The sequence below is a fragment of the Orcinus orca genome, chromosome 19 (genome assembly GCF_937001465.1).
Source record: "Orcinus orca chromosome 19, mOrcOrc1.1, whole genome shotgun sequence".
In the NCBI taxonomy this organism is placed as follows: domain Eukaryota; kingdom Metazoa; phylum Chordata; class Mammalia; order Artiodactyla; family Delphinidae; genus Orcinus; species Orcinus orca.
This window is the reverse complement of record NC_064577.1, coordinates 49,166,367-49,189,656: the sequence shown is the minus strand read 5'-3', so window position 1 is coordinate 49,189,656 and position 23,290 is coordinate 49,166,367. Positions and strand designations below refer to the sequence as shown.

The 23,290-nt window shown below is 34.9% G+C and overlaps 1 protein-coding gene across 13 annotated transcripts in view; it reads right to left on the bottom strand.

The window, feature by feature from the left end:
- The window catches only part of BCAS3 (BCAS3 microtubule associated cell migration factor), a 575,920-nt gene that overhangs the window by 375,716 nt on the left and 176,914 nt on the right, over positions 1-23,290 (bottom strand). For all 13 annotated transcript variants that reach the window (XR_007473338.1, XM_049701671.1, XM_033431625.2 and 10 more), the window contains exon 14: positions 6,382-6,515. Coding sequence is in view for 12 of the 13 variants with exons in the window: in XM_049701671.1 (XP_049557628.1) it covers positions 6,382-6,515 (134 nt within the window). In the remaining variant the exon portion in view is untranslated. The remainder of the gene's footprint in view (positions 1-6,381; positions 6,516-23,290) is intronic.

The following is a 23,290-nucleotide window of genomic DNA, read 5'->3' as shown; positions in this document are numbered from 1 at the left end:
ATTATTTTGCCCAGTGTAAGTCCTATGTACTTCCATATGAATTTGAGAACTAGCTTGTCAATATCTATCCAAAAATTTTTTTAAAAATCCTGCTGGGATTCTGATGGAGATTTCAATGAATATATAGATCAGTTTGGACAGAAATTATATTCTAATAATATTAAGTATTCCAGCCCAAGAATATGGTTTAACTCTTTTATTTATTCAGGTCTTTACTCTCAGCAATGTTTTATAGTTTTAGAATATAGTCTTGCACATGGTATAGTCACTATTTTAAAATTTTAACTAATTTTTTTAAAATCACCAATTATTTTTTCCTAGTATGTAGTACCCTGAAGTCTTGTTAAAATCACTTATTAGTTCTAACTTTTTTGTAGTATCCATTAGATTTTCTACATGTCATCTTTAAATAAACATAATTTTACTTCTTCCTTACTAGTATGATGTCATCCTTCCTGTGGCTGCAGATTTCTCTGCAGATCTCAGGGGTTCTTTCTTTGCAGCTTTCATCTCTCTGGTGCTCTGTCCTGAGAACTCGATGATCTTTGTCTCCCTGGACTCTCATCAACAAAGGGAGTCTACTAGGCTCCATCTGGGTTCCCCCTTCCTGCATCATGGACTCTTTTTTCCTGAACTGATCATCAGCTACTATCAATTAATAATATTAAATAGCTAGATACTTTCCCCCTTGAGTATTAAACATACTAATCATACCATTTTGCAGAACTGCTCTGATAAAGTAAAAGTAACACGTATGCAGAGGTTTCAAAAGCAAGTTTACCATTTATCAAAATTAGCATGTTAAGTACAAAAACTACTTGTGTCTGCTTCAGTAAGACTTTACAGAAGTATATTTTTTAAATATTGTAAGGTCTTACTATATACAACTTCATTGATGACAACTAAGAATATTTTTCTAACTGCATATGTACTTTATGAGGAAAATTACTGTCAGATGCAGAGGATATCCTAAGTCACAGATCACAAAACAAGTTAATTCAACATAATTAGATCCACATATTTGATTTTTTTTCTTGCCTGATGAAAGTGCCCTCAGAATCCTTGGAAGATTCCAGAAGGACATGATTTTAAAATACTCAAAGACAGATAGATCACTTGCCATACAGATTTCAACATCGGTGTTAAATTTTATATATCATTTCAAAATTACTTTCAGTAGAAGTTTATAAAAATTAATTTTATGGTCATTAATTGAGTTTCCTTAGATCTTGATGTTTGATGTTTAAAATTTCCAGTCTCCTAAATTACAGGGTGTGAAATAGAACAACATAATTTTAATAATGTCTATTTGGTTTTCCTACCTGTTAAACAGGAATAGCATTGTCACTAGCAAACATGATTACCTACAAACGTTTGTCCATGTGCAGGGCACTGTTCTACAGATGAGAGACACCAAGAAGCTTAAGCAAGATCTCTATTTCCGGTTGGATGTAAAGGTAAATTAAGTGACAAATAATTCTAATGCAAAAGAGGTATCAAAAATAGGTGTAAATTTTTTTTAAACGTGTGGGTGCTTAAAATAATTCTAGTAGATTGTAGCTGAGGTACAGCATATCAGTAAGTAGGGAGGGCAGGACAGGGATTAAAAAACCAGAGTTAAGAAATAAAATGTGCCCTGTATTGTACAACACAGGGAATATACCCAGTATTTTTAGTAACTATAAATGGAACATAACCTTCAAAAATTGTGAATCACTGTGTTGTAACATATAATATTGTACATCAACCATACTTCAACGAAAAAAAATTTTTTAAAAAGAAATAAAATGTGCCCAGCAGCATGTAGAAATAGTAAATCTTTACCTAAAATGCTCACCTAATTAAAAACTTCCATGCAAAAGAAACAAAAACAAATGGTTACTAAATAAGAGTAAGCAAGTTCTTTGTACCAGAATGTTAAGGACAATGTCAAAGAATAATGGAGATAGGTCAAAAGTACATAGATGTCAAGCTAATAGGCTCCAACTGGTCAAATCTGGGATATTTTGAGTATTAAAATAATTATTGAATGACTATAACTCATTTAATAAAGAATCTATTCAATCAAATGATATATGTAAATAAAAGAAGTAATACAAAGCTTGATGAGGAATGGGATATTTACATAGTTTTAACTGACTCCCCTTAACCCACTATCCGCCCAGGGCACAGCATAGAGGCAGCAGACTAAAATGTCCTTCTCCCAATCTTCCCCTGAAAGAAGTACATTTGCGTACTTTAAAGACCACTGCCAGCTTCCTATCAGTCTGCATATAGGTGCTGAGACACATACCACATTAACAAAATGAAATATGATCATCCCAATAGATGCAGAAAAAACATTTGACACAATTCAACATCCATTCATAATAAAAACTCAATAACGTGGGTATAGAGAGAACGTACCTCAACATAATAAAGGCCATATATGACAAGCCCACACCTAACATCATACTCAATGGTGAAAAGCTGAAAGCTTTTGCTTTAAGATGTGGAGCAAGACAAGGGTGCCCATTTGTGATTCTTTTATTAAACACAGTACTGGAAGTACTAGCCAGAGCGCTTAGGCAAGAAAAAAATAAACAAATAAAAGGCATTCAAACTGGAATGGAAGAAATAAAACTGTCTCTATTTGAAGATGACATGATCTTATATATACAAAAACCCTAAACACTACACCGAAAAACTGATAAAACTAATAAACAAATTCAGTAAAACTACGGGATACAAAATCAGTTCTGTTTCTTCACACTAATAACAAACTATCAGAAAGAGAAATTAAGAAAGTAATCCCATTTACAATTGCATCAAAAAGAATAAAATACGTAGGAAAATTTAACCAATGAGGTGAAAGACCTGCACACTGCAAACTATAAGACATTGATGAAACAAACTGAAGACACAAATAAATGAAAAAATAATCCATGCTCATGAATTAGAAGAATACTGTTAAAATGTCCATACTACCCAAAGCAGTCTACAGATCCAATGCAATCTCTATCAAAATTCAAATGGCATTTTTCACAGAACTAGAACAAAAAATCCTAAAATTTGTAGGAACTACCAAAGACCCCAAATAACAAAAGTGATCATGACAAAGAAGAACAAAGTTGGAAGCATCAAGTTTCTTGATTTCAAACTATATTATAAAGCTAAAGTAATAAAAACATCATGGTATTGGGGTAAAAACAGAAGCTAGCAGTACAGCAAAATAAGAAAGTAAAAAAAAGGAGGTATTATTAACAAAGAAAAGACTACAACTATCACTCGTATAGGTATACATTGTTTTAGAGTTCTGACCTAATGTAACAAGAAAAATAAAATTGAAAACAGTCAAAAGTTATCATAATTGTCAGAAAGTATGTTCTACTTATAAAATCCAAGAAAATGTTACAGAAGAAGTATTGGATCTTACAGTAGAGTCTAGCAAAGCAGGAAGATACAAATTACAAATCTAATACAAAACAATCTATAGTTTATGATACCTCAGCAATAAATAACATTGGATGCAAAAATTCTACATTTAATGATGTGAATTCTAACTGTATTAAAATGTAATTTCAATGCAATCCAAATAAAAAACTTCAAAATATTCTTTAGATAACTCAATAGGGTTACTCTAAAATGCATTTCAATGAGAAAATGCCAAAGAATAGCTGGGAAAGTTTTTGAAAATGAACAATAAATCTGCTAAAGTAAGTAAAACAGCATAATGTTGGTAAAAGGTACTGATTTATTTTTACTTTCTATTCGAGGAAATTTTTTGTTTTTTGGCCACGCTGCACAACTTATGGGATCTTAGTTCCCCAACCAGGGATCGAACCCAATCCCCCTGTGGTGAAAGTGCTGAGTCCTAACTATTGGACCGCCAGGGAATTCCCTAGAAGAATTTCCTGATATACACTAAGTGCAGAGATTGCTTTAATGAACCACCAATATCAGCATCACCCAGCTTTGCATATTGTGTTCAATCTATCTCTTAGTTTGTTTTGTTTTACCAGAATATTCAAAGGCAAACTAGAGATATCATATCATATCGTTTCAACAATAACTACTTCAGCATGACTTCAGGCTATATGCCTAATAGATTAGGGCTTTAAAAAAAAAAGTAACACAATTACAGACCCAGCAAAATAAACTGGTTAAAATCATGTAACTCCCAGTTCAAGGTCAATTTTCTCTGTCTCAAAAATGTCTTTTTTATACCTTGTTTAAATCAGGCTCTAAACAAAGTTCACATATTGAATTTAGTTGGTAAATTGATATGTCTTTTAAGACTCTTGTAATCAATATAACCATATCCCTACTTGTCATGTATTTGTTCTTTTATCTAACCAACACTCCCTTATGTCTAGATTATTTTAAAGCAAATTCCACACTCTTGTATGAATCACAAAAAAATAAGGATATTAAATTCCTTAATGGTATCTACTAAGCCAAATGTTCAAATCTCACCATTTGTATGAAAAATGTATTTTCATACTTGATTTGTATGAAACAGGATTCAAACAAGGTCCACACCTTCTACTTAGATATTATTCTCTAAAATTACTTCTAAGCCCTGCCACACAGCCTGGTTTTTGTAATGAACTTCCCACATTTTAGATTTCACTAGTTGCACTCTCATGGTATTTAACTTGTCCCTCTATCCATGTATTTTGTTTAATGTGCTAATTAACAAAATTAATTAGCCGGTTTGCAAGGCAGAAATAGAGACACAGATGTAGAGAATGAACGTATGGACACCAAGGGGAGAAAGTGGGATGGGGTGGTGGTGGGATGAACTGGGAAATTGGAATTGACATATATACACTAATATGTATCAAATAGATAACTAATAAGACCCTGCTGTATAAATAAATAATTTTTTTTAAGAAGTGCTCATTGTATCTAGTGGCTGAATTAAATTCAGGTTTAATTTCATAGATGATGTCGTATACATCCTAACTGCATCATATTGGGAAGCACATGATATAGGTAGGACTGTTCCACATTGCTAACATTAAGACTCATTAGCCAAAACCACAGAGATGTTTGTTGCCTAGGTACATTGTTTCATTAGAAATAGCAACACAGTGATTCTTATATTTCTACCTTTTTTAAAAACTGAGGTACAACTGACAGTGACATTAGTTTCAGGTGCATACCATAATGTATATATTATAAAATGACCAACAAAATAAGTCTAATTTCCAACATCTTTTATTCTGAAATGCTTCAATAAGGAAAAACCTTCCCTCATCAACTACTTGGTCACCTTATTAAATTGATACAAGAAAGGCAGGGTACTTTCTCTTTAATTATCAATTTTTAGAATAATGAGTTTGCAAACAAGCAACATACAGTAATGTCCAATACCTTGTTTTTAAGTATCATTATAAATCATGGGTTTATATATATTAAAGATGTTTCATTCTATTATAGAAAATTTAATGCAAAGTCATGAAAAACAACATTTTAGACTACTGGGAAAGAATGGACTAGTCAATAAATGTTGCTGGGTCAATGAGCTATCTTTCAGAATAAATTATATACAGAAGTGTACTGGTATATGCATACCCACAGGCTCTGTGAAAGAGTATTTGGGATTTAAGGCTATTAAAAAACATCTCAGTATCTACCAAGTGATACTAAGAGTATTAAATACATGTAATACACTCGGCATGGTGCTTAATTCAAATGCTCATTATATATATGGATGTGTGTGTATGCGTGTGCGTGCGCATGCACGCGCATGCATATGTGAGCAGTGATGTGCTAGTAAATGTTAAAAACTGGCTCCCTAAAGAAAAAATAGCCCTGATTTTTAGTGTTGCTGATTTCCATTGTGTAACCACTCCTAACGTGGATGATTTCAATCTACCAATATAATGTCACTACATCCAGAATTGGGGCTAGATGTGCATAACTGATCCTCACTAGCAACTGTGAGCTGGCTCCAGCATACCACTGAATATTATGCATATAAGTTATATACATTATAAAACTTGATTATTTTCTGGTATATGTGAATATGTATGTATTTGCATGTATGTGTGTGTGTATGTATGCATGTATAGAATCAAAATGCCTAGGAGAAGGTCTGGAGAGATGGCTATCATATGGATGACAGCGTTTCCTCTGAGGCTAGAAATGGTATTATGGTAGGGGGAGAAGGATAAATGGAACTTCTGTCTTATCAACATTCATTGAATTGTTTACCTACTGCTTATATATTTACTGGATCAAAATAGGATAAAAACTCTTAATTATCTGACCCAGTCCAAAGAACAATATGAACTCACTAACATTAACGTTAAGCTCCAATATGATACAAATAACCAGCTGGATTAGATGTCATATTACACAAAGAAAACATCTTCTGAAAAATATACAACTTACTTTGGCTTCAGTTTCTCCCCTGTGAAGAGTATACAGATGATGGACAGCACTTTGTGATGAGGACCAAGGATGAGTCAAAATTTGGAAGACATGGAAGTCATGGCCAAGGGTATCTGTCGTGACTAGAAGCATTCCTAAAGGACACACCAAAAAAGGGTAAAAATATAAACCATTATGTATGTGGATGAAATATTTTCACAAAGCATTAATCATGATTTAAAATATTACCAAAGGGAAAAAAATGACCAAATATATAAGAAACTTCCCAAAATAAAAAAATTAAAACGCAGGATCTTTTTCCTACAGGAATACAAAACAACACCACATCAGTATACAAACATAGTGACATACTACATATCCAGGTTTTGTGATGTTCTCATACAACTGGTAGAGAAAAGTTTAAATGCCTGAATTTACAGAGTTCACAAGCATTTTCAGATAGCAAATCTGATAACAAAGAATGCAAAAGACTTTCCTCCATGGAATTAAACCCACTTCCACTTTTTCCATTTCTCAAAACCTGAATTATAAGTTCCAATTTATCTACTACTACAACTAGTAATATCCTACTCAATTCACCAGTTTAAAACTTGTTTCTACTCTAGCATAATATTTACCTAAATTCCCAACAGTGTCTTTCACAAAGCAAATTTTGATGAGATGTCATAGCTAAGAATTCTGTGCCCAACACAAGGTCACAAAAATTTTGTTTTCCTGTCCAATTTCTCAGTTTTGTATTTAACCTTTAGGTCTATCATCCATTTTGTGTTAATTTTTGTATAAAGTGTGAGGTATAAGACAAATTAAATTTTTTGCAAATAATGTCCAATTGTTTCAGCAGGATTACTTGAAGAGACTATTCTTTATCTATTAAATGTTGAATCTACTCTAAATCCACTGTCAACATGCCAAAGATCAACTGGCTATATTTGTGTAGTTCTTTTTCCGGAAGTTCTACTCTGTTCCATTGATTTCTATGTTTATACTTTCATTAATACCACACTTTCTTAATTTACGGTAACTTTGAGGGAAACTTTGAAATCAAGTAAAGCAAGTCCTCATTTTCTGACCTTTTTCAAGATTGTTTTAGCTATTCCAATTCCTTTGCCTTTCCAAACACCGATTCAGCTTTTTGATATCTACAATGGCGATAATGGACATCTTAACAATATTGATTTTTCTGATATATGAACACCTCATATTTCTCTAATTTTTTAAAAATTTATTTTATTTATTTTTGGCTGTGTTGGGTCTTTGTTGCTATGCATGGGCTTTCTCTAGTTGTGGCAAGCAGGAGCCACTGTTCGTTGAGGTATGCAGGCTTCTCATTGCAGTGGCTTCTCTTGTTACAGAGCACGGGCTCTAGGCATGTAAGCTTCAGTAGTTGTGGCATGTGGGTTCAGTAGTTGTGGCTCGCAGGCTCTAGAACGCAGGCTCAGTAGTTGTGGTGCACGGACTTCATTGCTCCATGGCATGTGGGATCTTCCCAGACCAGGACTCGAACCCATATCCCCTGCATTGGCAGGCGGATTCTTAACCACTGCACCACCAGGGAAGCCCCAGCACCTCATTTTCTTGATATGTGTGTTCTCTGACTTTTTTTTTTCTTGTTCAGCACATTGATTATAAATATATTTTCTTAGAGCTACTATAAATGGTACTCTATTTCAATTATCAATTTTTCCTCGTTAGTATATAGAGATATAATTGACATTTATATATACATGTGTGCATACCTATATAGTCTGCCAATTCTAGAAGTTTTTATGTAGATTACATGGAATTTTCTTTCCAAACATATAGTATGTGAATAGACATAGTTTGATTTTTTTCCTTTCCAAACCGTACGCCTTTTTTTTCTTTTTCTTGACTTACTACATTTGCTGAGGTAAACAGGAATGGTGAGAAGCAATATTCATGCCTTGTTTCATATTTTAGGAGAAAGTATTCAATCTTTAAGTATGATATCAGCCAGCTGTAGATTTTTTGTAAATGCCCTATATCAAGTTAAGGACATTCCTTTCTACTTGTAATTTGTCGAGAGCTTTAAATAATGAACAGATGTCAAATTTTTCTAGTGCTTTTCTGCACCTATGAGATGATTACCTGGTTCTTCTTCTTTGGTCAATTAATATGGTAACTTTTAATAATGAAAAGTTATCAAATGTGGAACAGTCTTGCATTCCTGGGATAAACTCCACTTGGTCAAAATCCTTTATTATATGCTGCTGCATTGAATTAGCTAAAATTCTGTTGAAGATTTTCGTGACTGTGTTCCTGAGGGATATTGATTTGTAGTTTTCTTTTCTAATAATGTGTTCGTCTATTTCTGGTATCAGGGTAAAGCTGGTCTTGTTGCAGAATGTTCCTTTTATTTTCTAGAAGAAATACTTAAATAAATTTCCAGTAGAATTTGCCAGTAAAACTATTTGGGCCTTTGTGTGTCTGTGTGAAGATTTTTAGATATTTATAATAATTTAATTTCTCTTTAATTTAAATTTTGTTAACTTAAAATGTAAAATGTAATTTTTCTTCTTGGAGGAATTACTCTCTATAACTCAAGGATACCGTCTGTAGGGTCTTTAGCACACTTTTTCATTCACGATACCGAAAATTTGTGTTCTTTCTCTTCTTTTCTTGACAGTCTAGCTAGATCTTTTCAAGGAAACCATTTTGGTGTCATTGGTTTTCTCTTTTCCATTTCACTGACTTCTCTTATCTTCCTCCTTTTGCTATAAAGACCTTCTACTACTATATCCTTCATTTTACTTGCTTTAGTTATATTTCCTCTTTCTTTTTTCAAGTTTCTTAAGGTTGAAGCTTAGATTACTGTGTCAGGAAGATATGTTTTTTAGTTTCCAAATGTTTGGGTATCTTCCAGGTATCATTCATATATTGATTTCTAGTTTAATTCCATTACGACAAGAAATTAGTTTTATGTCTCAGAATGATATATCTTGGAAACTGTTCAATGTACACTTGAACACCTGGTGTGTCTTATCAGTGTCAATTTAATTTAATTGATAGTGTTATTTGGATCTTCAACATCCTTACTTATTGATTGCCTGCTTTCGCGTTGTATTACTGCGTAGAAGTCAACATCTCCAAGCATAATCATAAATATGCTTTTTTCCCAGTTATATAAGCTCCCTAAATATCAGACCTTTTTTTTTTAATATAAATTTACTTATTTATTTATTTATGGCTGTGTTGGGTCTTTGTTGCTGAGCGCAGGCTTTCTCTAGTTGCAGTGAGCGGGGGCTACTCTTGGTTGTGGTGCGCGGGTTTCTCATTGTGGTGGCTTCTCTTGTTGCGAAGCACTAGGCTCTAGGCATGCAAGCTTCAGTAGTTGTGGCACGTGGGCTCAGTAGTTGTGGCTCGTGGGCTCTAGAGCGCAGGCTCAGTAGTTGTGGCGCACGGGCTTAGTTGCTCCGCGGCACGTGGGATCTTCCCGGACCAGGGCTCAAACCTGTGTCCCCTGCATTGGCAGGCAGATCCTTAACCACTGTGCCACCAGGGAAGCCCCAGACCTACTTTTTTTTCAGTCCATACACACTTAGGATTATTATGAGTTCTTGGTGAATTACCTCTTTTATCATAATGTCCCGTTTTAACCCTAATATTTCCCTTGTTCCGAAGTAAACTTTTTCTGATATTGATATCACCACTGCTGTTTTGCTTTGATTGGTATATGCATGGTATACATTTTTATTATTTTGCTTTCACAATCAATATATTATAAAATGACTGTGTTTTGGACAATCATCGGGATCTAGTTCTGGGGTTTTTTATTCCAATCTCAGACTTTTAATTGCTGTTTGTACATCATTCACATTTAGTGTGACTTATGGGTAGGGTTGAATTTACATCTATCATTTTGTTATTTTTTTATTGTACCCTTTTTTCTGATTATACCCTTGGGTTTTTTTCCTTTTTTAAAAATTTTTGTTTTATATTGGAGTACTGTTGATTCACAATGTTGTGTTAGTTTCAGGTGTACAGCAAAGTCATTCAGTTATACCTATACATGTATCTATTCTTTTTCAAGTTATTTTCCCATTTAAGTTATTACTGAATATCGAGCAGAGTTCCCTGTGCAATATATAGGTCCTTGTTGGTTATATATTTTAAGTTGTACCCTTGTTTTGATTTTTGTTTATTTATCTGCTCTTGCTTCCTTCCCATTTTTGGATAATTTCACTGTTTTTCATATCCAATTTTAATTTGTCTGTTGGTTCTTACTAGTTATTCCAGAGATTATAATACACATATTTAAATTTGTGTGTGTTTGTTAATATTTTGTCCAGAATTTTTATTTGTTTTCTGTGGGAAACAGAAGCAGAATCATATTTTTTAATTCCTAAAACTTTTCTTTGCTGAAAGAAAAGATTATGAAAGAATATTAAGTACCTGTGGAAAGATAAAATAGGCATTTATATGGGAAGATGAAGTATATTTGAGTTTGCTATTTATTGGCTAATATAAGGTATAGCTCTAGTCATTACATTAGATTAAAACATAGCAATATTAGATGACAGTGTCTTGGCTATTTCCAAGAGAATACATTTGAGATGATGAAAGTGTCATTTATTGAGATCTCCTTCAAATCTCTAACATTTTACATAACACTGCCACCCACTCTATGCCTAGCTATCATCATGAGGTCACTGACATACTTAATATTCTTTCCATATTGTTGTTGTTATTCAAACAATAAATTTCTAAGATGGGACATGTTCTTTTTTGTGGACAGTATTTGACTCCTACTTTTTGCTTAGTTATGGTAAGTTTGTATTATCACAATTCTACTGCTATGTTCCAATTCCACATTCCCACAAAATTATTTTCTGCATATGACAAACAATTCAGTGGAAACATTCTAACAGCAAATGTGATGAACTTATATTTATATATTACTCATCTACTGAACATAAACTTCACTTGGTTTCTTTTATTAGCATATCAATATTTTACTCATAATTAGCATTCAAATAGTAGTCCCTATTAAGCAAATCAAAACTATTATTGTTTTGCATATGAAAAATAATCACAGATGGAAACTTTTCAACGTACTCCTAGTTTTTCAAACTGACATCAATATCTGTTTGGTTTCTAATATGCAAAACAAACTGAAATTTTTAGAGAATTAGTCCTTTGAAAATTTATCCTTATTATTGTCTGTGTATCCTGTCTCAAAAGTTTTCTTTTTCCACTTCTCCATGCAAATGTGGCTTCTATAATTCAACAATGAGCTCACTTTTTTGACAAAACTTTAAAACAATTTTTTTTTAGTTTTTAAAAAGTAGAGAGAAAAGGAAGAAATAGCTAGTATAGTACTATACCAATAACATGCTTTCTTTTAATTTATAATTTCCTCTTTTGCACATCTGCTGGGAGAAATGACAAGCTTCTTTTTTCTAGAAAACAAGTTAAAAAGCAGATATACATAAAAGGAAAGACTTGTACAGAGTAGACTGTGGCTTGAGAACTATTTATGCAGCATCAGAAGACTAAACCAGACTCTAGCCTGGCCATAAACTAAACCCACGCCCCAGATGAGGTGCCAAGCCACAAAAAGCATTTGCGTCATCTGGGAATACAAGGAAAAGAAGGACTTCTAATTATAGGGCCTGGAAGCGGAAGCCTAGAGTGATTAGCTGTTTAGGCGCTGCTGTATGTTTATCTGGAAGCTTCCTCTCCTTCACTCTCAGCCTTAAGTTTGATAGATGAGCGTTAGCATTAGAGGGTGGGGACTAAAGCTGCTGATGGTACATGGTGTTCTCCAAAATCTGAGGTAGCTGGAGACTGAACATTAAGGCTTTTGTGGCCTCATAAGAACATAAGTCTTTTCAACTGGGCGTCAGCTGGTTAACCCAAAAGGCAAAATTAAAGAGTAGCAAACCTTGACTGGGCATATGCTATAAAATCTTGGAAACATGAGTAGGGAAGCCTTTTTTGCTATATACTATTTATAACACCTACCTAATTGTACGGTTCTTTATCAAATACACACATATGAACTGGAAGACAAATTACCAGCTATTCACACTCTCTCCAAAAAGAGACATATGCTGGGTCATATAGAAATCTTTACAGGAATTCAGATTATTATCACTCATAAAATAATTGTATGTTTTAGTATTAACTCTTGTGAATTTAATACCTCCCCTTCAATATTTATACAGATGGAAACTTAAAAATTATTGAACTTTGTAATCTTTAAATGTCCTAACATCTTCATTTAAACAATTATTTTCTTCCTTTCATTTTGCATCATGAAATTGTTAAGCTTCTAAAGACATCTTTGGCCATATCCAATAGGTAAATATTCTAGTATTCATTACTTTCAACAGTTTATTCATCCAACAGACATAGAGGAAAAGTGGTAAATGTCTATGTATATCCTTATTGTTCCAAGTGGCTGGATATATTTCTTGTCACAAGTCAGAATAATTTTTAAATTGTATTAACCTTTATTAATGTGTAATTTATATAAAACACACTCATTTAAAGTGTACAGTTTGATGACTATGACAAGTATGTATACCTCTGCAGCTACTACCATAATCAAGATAGAGAACATGTGAAAAAATTCCCTTGTGTCCACTTGCAGTCCATCCCCTCCCCATTGCCTGGCCCCAGGCTACCACTGATTGGCTTTCTGTCATTATGAATTAATATTGCCTACTTGAGCATTTCATGTAATGGAATCATGTAATATTTTGCTAAACCTATTCACTACAGGTAAGAGTAGTCCATGCACTTATTTATATTATTGAGTAGTGTTCCATTATATGGATATATGACAATTATATATCCATTAAGCAGTTGATTCTTGTTTTTGGCTGTTGTGGAGATTCAAGTACAAGTCTCTCTGTGGACATATGTTTTCATTTCTATTAGGTGAATATTTAGGAGGGGAATTGCTGGGTCATATGTACACTTAACTGTATAAGAAACTGGGAAAACGTTTTCCCAAAGCGGCTGTATCATCTTACCTTCCCGTGAACTCCATAATTTTGCAACATTTGGTATTGCCACTCTTTTTAAATTTAATCACTTCAGTGAGCACTTCGTGGTTTCTTGTGGTTTACATATGCTATGTCCCTTGGTGATCAGTGATGTTGGGGTGCTAAGTGGCTATTTACATATTTTCTTTTGTGACATGATTGTTCAAATCTTTTGCCCATTTTAAACTGTTTGGTCTTTATTTTATATAAATTTAAAGTATATTTATATTACATTATAAAATACATATAAACTTATATATGTGTATATTTATCTCAAATATTTTCTCCCAGTTTATGGCACCCCACTTCATTTGCTTAACCGTATGTATCCGAAAAGGTTTAATGAAGACCAATCTGACAGTTTGTTTTTTTGGTGTCCTATCTAAGAAACCTTCCCCTATCCCTCCTGGCACAATAATATAATCCTTCTGTTTTCTTTTTGAAGGTTTATAGTTTCAGGTTTTAAATTAAGTCTATGATTGATTTTGAGTTAAATTTTTGTGTATGGTGTTAAAGAAAAGTTTATTTTTTCCCAAATGGATATGCAAGCTGCTCTAGCACCATTTGTTGAGAAAACTATGCTATCCCTAACAAATTACGTGACACTTTGGTCTAAAATCAAGTGACCATAAGTGTTTGATCAATTCCTGGATTCTATTCCATCCATCTATGACTATATTTACCCAAAACCATCTTTTCTACATTACTGTAGATTTATCAAGTAAGTGAGAAATTTAGGTAGTTTCAGTTTTTAAAATTTACTCATCTTTTTCAAGATTGATTTGACTATTTTAGATCCTCTGAATCTCGATATTATTTTAGAATAAGCTTCCGTTGATTATTTTTGGTTTAAACATTCGCTTTTAATAAAGCTAACTATTAGTGAACAATATTAACACAAAACACTCACAGGATATCAAAGCACAACAGTGATAAAACATTTTTATGAAAACATGGTTTTCTACCATAATTGAATTAATGAGTTTTCTCACCATATAATTAATTGTAACATCACAACATAGAAGGTCACTAGGATGGCAAAAATGTAAAATTTTTAGATAAAGCAGTTACCTTGGGAACATTCTTATGTACCAACACAATGCTACCATCCTCAAAGAAAAATTGTATACACAGATACAGATAAACACACACGCACACACACACACACACAGCAATACTAAATTAATGTCACAGACAATCATTGCTACAAGTTCATAATAAAATACATTGCGAACTGAGGTTAATAGGATTTTGGTAGACAGATCAGTCTGCTTAGAAGACATATTTTATGTATTAAGCCTGTAAGATATAAATTGAAAGGTAAATTTGGAAATTTAGGAATTTCCAAAGGAATGCCATTTGATGTACTTCACAGATGTATGAAACAGAACTTTAAAATTTTCTGGTTGGAGTTTATGTGTGTCTGTGTGTGTGTGTGTGTGTGTTTGTGTGTGTGTGTGTGTGTGTAGATATATATATAGTTATAAAATCACCAAGCTATACACTTAAGATTTGTACAATCTGTACCATATAACTACAGTTCAATAAAAATGAAGACGAACCAAAACAATAACAAGGGTGAGGAAACAAGATAACATTGGTGGTTTTATCTACAGTGAAAGAAGAGAGGGAAAAGATAAAGATGCTAAAGAGAGAAGTTAGAGAGTTAAAACACTAGCCCTATGGGGGAAAAAAAACACCAAAAAATAAAGAAAGAACATAGCAGTCATAGAGAGATGTATAAGAAATACAGATACATAGTGAGGAGTCAAGAAAGAGGTCTACAAGTCTCAGATGTTCAGCATGGCCAAATGAGTGGTCAAAGCACCATTATTCATGAATTCCACTGTGTATATATGAAAATATAACAGATTTCATTCAGGGTTCTAACAGGGGAGATCAGAAACAATGTAACACATAATGATTAGATGGAAGATAAAATTTGGTCATCACTTAACACTTTTATTTTGGGTATATTTGCAAACGTAGCAAATATTAGAAAATAGGTCTATATCTATATAGACAAATACAATGGCTTCTTAGCCCATCAAAAAGATATGACTTAAAAAGAAAAAAAAGATATGACTTGAAAAAAAGAGAGACCAATAACAAGAACAATCAAAAACCTCCCATAAAATAATGGAGGTATGGGGTTGGGGGGAGTGAACTTAGTTCATTTTTAATTAAATAATAATTTTATTTTTTCTATGCTATTGGTAAGACTTTGTTAAGATTATATTTATTAATTTTGAATAGACTGCTGCTTTCACATTTTCCTTCTCTTCCTCCATTCCTGCACCCACTCCCATCCTTTCCCACAATAGGCACCCACCATACTGAATTTAATATATGTCCTTTGAAATATGCTTATCCTTGAAAAATACTTAAACCGTTTTCAGAGTACTGTTCAAAATGTTGAATAAAAAAATATTTAATATATGGCAAGAATATAGACCAATCTGAAAGAGGAAACTGAAACAAGCCTGAAGCTAGGGGAGGGCCAGAGCATTCTAGAAGAGTGGAAAGAAGGGACAACAATATTCAAGTACTTTACTGTTTTAAAGTTTTCCTTTAAAAAGTTTAATTCAACCTTGGCTACTTCGCCTGTATGTACTTGGTTATAGATATCTTTCTTTACCTTCTTCAAAATTTAATACTCGGTCTGTATTGTTGTTGTAGCTATAGTGTTACAGGCATATATATTTACTTCATGTTTTTACACAGTATGCCACTGTATGCATTCACATCTTTCATTAGTTCATTCAGTATTAATTGAGCATCTTTGCTGTGGCAGTGGTGGCAGTGAAGGAGCAGGGCCCCTCCTTACTAATGGACATGCAGGATTCCAAAGCTGGATTAGCACTTTCGTGGGCTCTGGACAATTTTGCCTTCGTTGACCCCCCCAACCCCTCCAGGAAAAAAATATTTTATGACTACTGTTGTTGGTTTTAAACGTGTATTAAGGCATTCTATCAACCTAAAAGTTTATATATATATATATATATATATATATATACATATTTAAAAGGAATGAAACGTTTTGGTGGGACCCTAGGCATGGTGCCTACTGTACTTTATGGCACATCAAACCTGAAAAGTTTGACTCTCATACAAGCCTAGCACCACAATGAACAGAGCGAAGACAACAAATTCTCCAAGGAGCAATCCATTACATGAGTAAAAGACATCACTTCACAAGATGAAAAAACAGGAGAGTAACTACAGACCTCTAATGGAAACATCCCCTTGTTGGTGGGGGGGAGGGGTTGGCAATAAACTCTTCAAGCTGCTTTTGCATTGTTAATGATATAGTATGACTGACTAACAGTAATAAACCAAAGCTGTCACATGAGAGGAAAAATCTAAAGCCACATAATTCTATAAATCTACAAGGCATACACGTTAACAAAAAATCAAGACAAGGTATTTTTCTGACAACTTGCTATGATCAATGGGGAAAACCGTGCAAAAAAGAAAAATCCAACTTTTTAAATGATTAACCCAAGACCACCATCACCTTTCGATATATAGTATTTAAGTAACCAGAAAAATTTCAAGTCTGTTAAAGATGCAGTCAAGCATCCAAAGGGGTACATGTTTAATCTCCTTTACTAGAGACTCAATGTTCATTTTCCTCTTATTAATGGATGGAAAAGCAATTTCCCTGCCAAGGAAGGGTAATTATTTTAAATGTAGATGTGGGGGCTTCCCTGGTGGCGCAGTGGTTGAGAGTCCGCCTGCCGATGCAGGGGACACAGGTTTGTGCCCCAGTCTGGGAAGGTCCCACATGCCGCGGAGGGGCTGGGCCCGTGAGCCATGGCCGCTGGGCCTGTGCGTCCGGAGCCTGTGCTCCGCAATGGGAGAGGCCGCAACAGTGAGAGGCCCACGTACCACAAAAACAAAATAAAATAAATAAAATAAAATAAAATAAAATAAAATGTAGATGTGTTGCCCTTCACAGCTCTAGGCTACTCAGTTGGCAGAAGTAACGCCTCTGGAAGGCAGATCAATTATTTGCCGAATTAACGATAATAGGTCTGTTTGAGAAACGTCAGGCTGACTGCAAGGAGTTGACAATTTCTTCCTTACATCTCTAATTTCCAATTTAATTAATAAAGAAATACATGTCTTCTTTGGTGTCAAATGCCATACAATTAATAGTATGCCAATCTAGCGTACCAAGTCACACAAATATGATGTAGTTTCCACAAGATATTTTAAATTTAATTTCAGTATTAATTACATGTGATATGCATCTGCATTTAATATAGCTGGCATCATGGAATAATCCCACAATTGAGGGAGGGAGACAATTCTTGATCAAATCACAAATTGGAAGTAAGTTGGTTTTATTCAACAAATGACTAATTACATTAAATTAATGCCTTATCTCTGCCCTGCCAGAGTTTTCCCATAATAACTATGATAGAAAAAGACAATTAATTAATGTAATTATTCAATGTGCACTTACTCACTATCAACTATGTGAAAATTACCAGGCTAATAATACCTGGGGACGAAATAAAAGTTTACCTCTAACAGAAAACATGTTGAAAGGATACTCTTGATGGATATAAATAAAAACTAGGATGAGGGAGGTTAATAATAATGAAAACAACAACAACTGAGACTTCAATAAATGTCTCAGTATATTTTAAGTATTGTTTAAGATGCCAGTATAGCCCTCATTTTACTGATGAGGAAACGGAAGTACTGTGAGTGATCCAAGCAGGTTAAGTAGCTTGCCTTATTAAGTAGCAGGATGAAGGGGTGACATGACATTTTACACAGGGTCAGGTAAGTCTTCCCAAAATGATACGTAAGATGGGATTCAACAGATAAATAAGAGCCAGGGAAAAGAAGCTTCCAGGCAGAGATAAAATGATGTAACATGTTTAAGGAGCTGAAAAATAACTAGAATGGCCAAATATGGGAAGAAAAATGTCGATCAGGTTGAAGCAGTAAACTTGTACCAGGCTGTAATACTTTTCGACAATACACTCAATAATAAGGAAGCTGCTGAAAGATGGAAGTATCGTTAACATTTAACATTTCTTACAAAATATGTGAATATCTTAAAATGGAAGTAAACATGGAGTATGATACAACAATCACAGTTGAACAGAATAACCTAGAATTGGGCTGTGAGCAAACAAGACTTACTAAAAACAAGAATAACTGAACGATTCTCATACATACTGTTATAGACTAAATGTCTGTACAGCCCCATAATTCCTATATTGAAATGCTAAAAACCCAGTGTGGCTATATGTGGAATGGGGGGTGTGGGGGGGTGGTCTCTGTGGAAGTAACTAAGTTTAAATGAGGTCATAAGGGTGAGGCCCTGATCTGATAGTATTAGTATCCTGGGAAGAAGAGACACCACAGAGATCTCTCTCTCCCTCTCTCTCTCTCTCTCTCTCTCTCTCTCTCTTTCTGTCTGTCTCTCTCCCTGCTCCCTTGTACCAAGGAAAGGCCATGTGATGACACATCGAGAAGGTGGCTATTTCTTAGCCAGGAAGAAACACCTCAGTAGAAACCATCAGCTGGAAACTTGATCTTGGACTTCCTGCCTCAATCACTGTGGGAAAAGAAATTTCTGTTGTTTAAGCCACCGAGCCTATGGTATTACATTCTGGCAGCCTGAGATGACTAATACATGTACACAGGTTATTGTCTAAACCTAGTATCATAGAGAACATTTTACATGTCAAATGACCAGTGAGCAGGATTTGGGGATGGATTTATAAAATCAAAAGAGGCTATTGTTCTTGCTCTATAACAAACCGATGAAGAACATAATAAAGTTGTAAAAAATACTATTTGAAAGTTCAATAAGTAAAACTAGCTTGCTCTCACCTTGAGCAGAACAGCAGGAGGAAGAGGGGTCCAAGATAGGTGAGGATAAGGAGAACTCAGCAACCTTTTGAAAAGTTTTCAAGGGCTCAATTTGAGCTGACGCGACAGATTAGAATACCACCCCCACAAAAGTACAACTCTGTACCCAACTAATCAAGAGGATTAAGATTAATAATGTCAAAAGCTGTGAATAAAGAAAGAGAGCTGACAGTTGCTGAAAGAAAAAATAACCACTGAACGAAACTATCGTATCTAGTTGACATATTCCTCAAAATTATGAGCAAAATACAGATACTTTCAATCAAAAAAATGCTTTAAAAAAGTAATCTTTATCAGAGAAAGCAGAAATAGCCAACAGAAGTATGTTATTGAGGAAAGTACAAAAGCAATTCAATGGGCTTCCCTGGTGGTGCAGTGGTTGAGAGTCCGCCTGCCGATGTGGGGGACACGAGTTCGTGCCCCGGTCTGGGAAGATCCCACATGCTGTGGAACGGCTGGGCCCGTGAGCCATGGCCACTGAGCCTGCGCGTTCGGAGCCTGTGCTCTGCAACAGGAGAGGCCACAACAGTGAGAGGCCCGCGTACCGCAAAAAAAAAAAAAAAAAAAAAAAAAGGAAAAAAGAAAAAAGCAATTCAATGGAGGAAGGATAGTATCTTGGGAAAATCATGACCTAACCCTGGTCATAAACCTAAAATAACACAAAGGGGATCATAAATTCAAATATAAATACAGAGACTTTGCTGGTGGTCCAGTGGTTAAGAATCCACCTTCCAATGCAGGAGACACGGGTTCGATCCCTGGTCAGGGAACTAAGATCCCACATGCCACAGGGCAACTAAGCCTATGTGCCACAACTACTGAGCCCATGCACCACAACTAGAGAGGCTGCATGCCCCAACTACTGAGCACGCACGCTCTGGAGCCCACAAACCACAATTAGAGAGAGCCCTCACCACAACAAAGCCCTCACCCCACATGCTGCAACAAAGATCTTGAGTGCTACAACTAAGACCCGACACAGCCAGGTAAATAAAATTTTAAAAAAAAAAAAAAGAATGGGCTTCCCTGGTGGCGCAGTGGTTGAGAGTCCGCCTGCCGATGCAGGGGACCCGGGTTTGTGCCCCGGTCCGGAAAGATCCCACATGCTGTGGAGCGGCTGGGCCCGTGAGCCATGGCCGCTGAGCCTGCGCGTCCGGAGGCTGTGCTCCGCAACGGGAGAGGCCACAGCAGTGAGAGGCCCACGTACCGGAAAAAAAAAAAAAATAATAATAATAATAAAAAAGTTCACAAATGTATAGCACAATCCTAAATTTACGAATAAAAAATTATTTTAAAAATTGGGCTTCCCTGATTGTGCAATGGTTAAGAATCCGCCTGCCAATGCAAAGGACACGGGTTCAAGCCCTGGTCCGGGAAGATCCCACATGCCGCGGAGCAACTAAGCCCGTGCACCACAACTACTGAGCCTACGCTCTAGAGCCCGCGAGACACAACTACTGAGCCCGTGTGCCACAACTACTGAAGCCCACGGGCCCTAGAGCCCATGCTCCGCAACAAGAGAAGACACCGCAATGAGAGGCCCACACACCACATTGAAGAGTAGCCCCCACTCGCCACAACTAGAGGAAGCCTGTGCTCAGCAATGAAGACCCAACACAGTCATAAATAAATAAATAAATAGATAAAGAAATAGGAAAAAATGGATTTCACAAAAAGTAAAGAATTTTGCTCTGCAAAGGACCCTATTAAAAATACAAAAGGAAACACTTCTTACTGGGAAAAAAGATTTCCACATCACACATCTTACAGAGGGCCTATATCTAGTGTATATATATACAAAATAGAAAATGATGAGACTACCAAATCCTAGCAAGGATACAGAGAAACCATGTCTAGAGGATTAAAGGGAAGTATGAGAATGTCTCACCAAGTAGGGAAAATCAATAAAGAGATAACATTATAAAAAGAAACAAACAGAAATCTGGAGTAGAAAAGTATTTACAATAACTGAAATGAAAAATTCAATAGAGGGGCTGGCTCGAAAAGCAGATTTAAACAGCAGAAGAAATCAATTGAGAGTATCCAGCTTAACAAAAAAAGAACGAGGAAAAATGAAGAGCCTCTGAGATCTGTGGGATACTATCGAGGAGGTGAATCTACAGGAGTCCAAGAAGGAAAGAAGAGGGGAAAAGAGGCAGAAATAATGACTGAGAAGTCTCAAATTTCATGAAAAACATTAAGGACAGTGAAACTAGTTTGTATGATACTATAATGGTGAGTACATGTTCATATTAATTTGTTAAAACCCATAGAAATTACACCACCAAGAGTGAACCCTAATGTAAACTGTGGACTTTGGATGATAATAATGTGTCAACATGGGTTCATCAACTGTAAGAAAATGATCAATGTGGTGTGGAATGCTGTTAGCATGGGAGGTTGTTGGTGTGGGCCTGAGGGGTGGGGGGGATGGGAGAAAGGTGGAATACGAGAGCTCTCTGCACTTTCCATTCACTTTTGCTGTGGACCTAAAACTGCTCTAAAAAATAGTTTATTAATTTTAAAAGAAGTTCCCTAGAAAAGGTTGAAAATACAATATAAAATATACTCATCGTGTATCTAAATAATTGAAAGCAACAAACTTACACCACCCATATTGAATCTGCCTAGATCTAAGCATGATGCCTCTCCGGTTCTTCTAACCAAATCATAAATGTTACCATTAAAATATTTATTTTAATTCAGGACTCACTCATAGCTAATAAACAAGAATGGGAAGGAGAAATTGAAAAACAAACTGAATGCAGCTGCTGAACTGAAAGTTTCACAGCTCTATTTAATGGTACCCCTTAATTTCTTTTCTGAATAGGTCCCATACAAGGCTGAACTGCATGCCACCCAGTCAAACAACCTACATTTTCTCCTTAATTCACTTTGCAGTGTTATTCCATCATGTACATTGTTTTTAAAATTTCTCAGGAGATGGACAGCATTTCTGGTTTGTTCTTGAATTTTGATATACAGGACATGGTAATAATTCTGGCAGTTAAAAATAGGCCTCTCTAAATAAAAGTAAAACAGTGATACATATATACAGGGAAACCAGTTAGAGAAAATCAGGTTTAAAAACAAAAAACAGGCAATCAACTTTTCTTATATGTTTTGTTAAACTTATTTTTTTAAGTGAACTTCCCTATGCCCATTAAGAGTACTTCAACAAGCACTATTGTTATTATTGGCCACATTACATACCAAATGAAAATGCCTTTAACCAAATAGAGAATTATTAGAGGGTTAGTTAAAACTTGAATATAAATAAATTTTGAAATATATATTGGATACATGTAAGGAAAAACTGGGGTATTACTGGAGGATTTACAAAGTTACATTTTGAAAAGGTACTATTTAAACAACAAAAAAACAAGTGTTATGGCAAGGGCCTTTTAAATTAGATGCCTTTGTACAAAATAGCAATTAATGGAAGTTCAGAAGCTAACAGAAATAACTTAGCCAGAGAACAGAAAAGTGCCTCATCTTATAAGTAAATTCATAGAGAACTTAAATTTTGATAGAAAATACATCTGATCTCCCCAAAATATTTTTAAGTATTACATAAAAAATTACAAGGAAAAAAAATAACTACTACGGTATTCATGCATTTACAAATGGCAAAGAAGCCTCTTGCCTCAAATATTTCATATGTCTGTGTGTATGTCTGAATCCGAGAATGTTAGGATAAAACGAGAAACGTGATACAGAAACTAGACAAGCAAAATAAAATGTCACCTAGTGATAGGAGCTGGATAATAGTTAGCAGCCATAGCTGAGCGCAATACCTTTCTCTAAGACGTTGTGCAGCTACTGAATAGCTAAAATAAAATCAAGGTTTTCAAATCATTGAGAATTGAATATTTTATGTACATACTTGTTCATACTCAAACAATAAAAGTCATATTCTGAATGGCAAAAATACTCAGAGATGAACAGTAAATAACTAAGATGAATTGTAAGCAACTGCACTAAATCTGTGTCTACCAGCT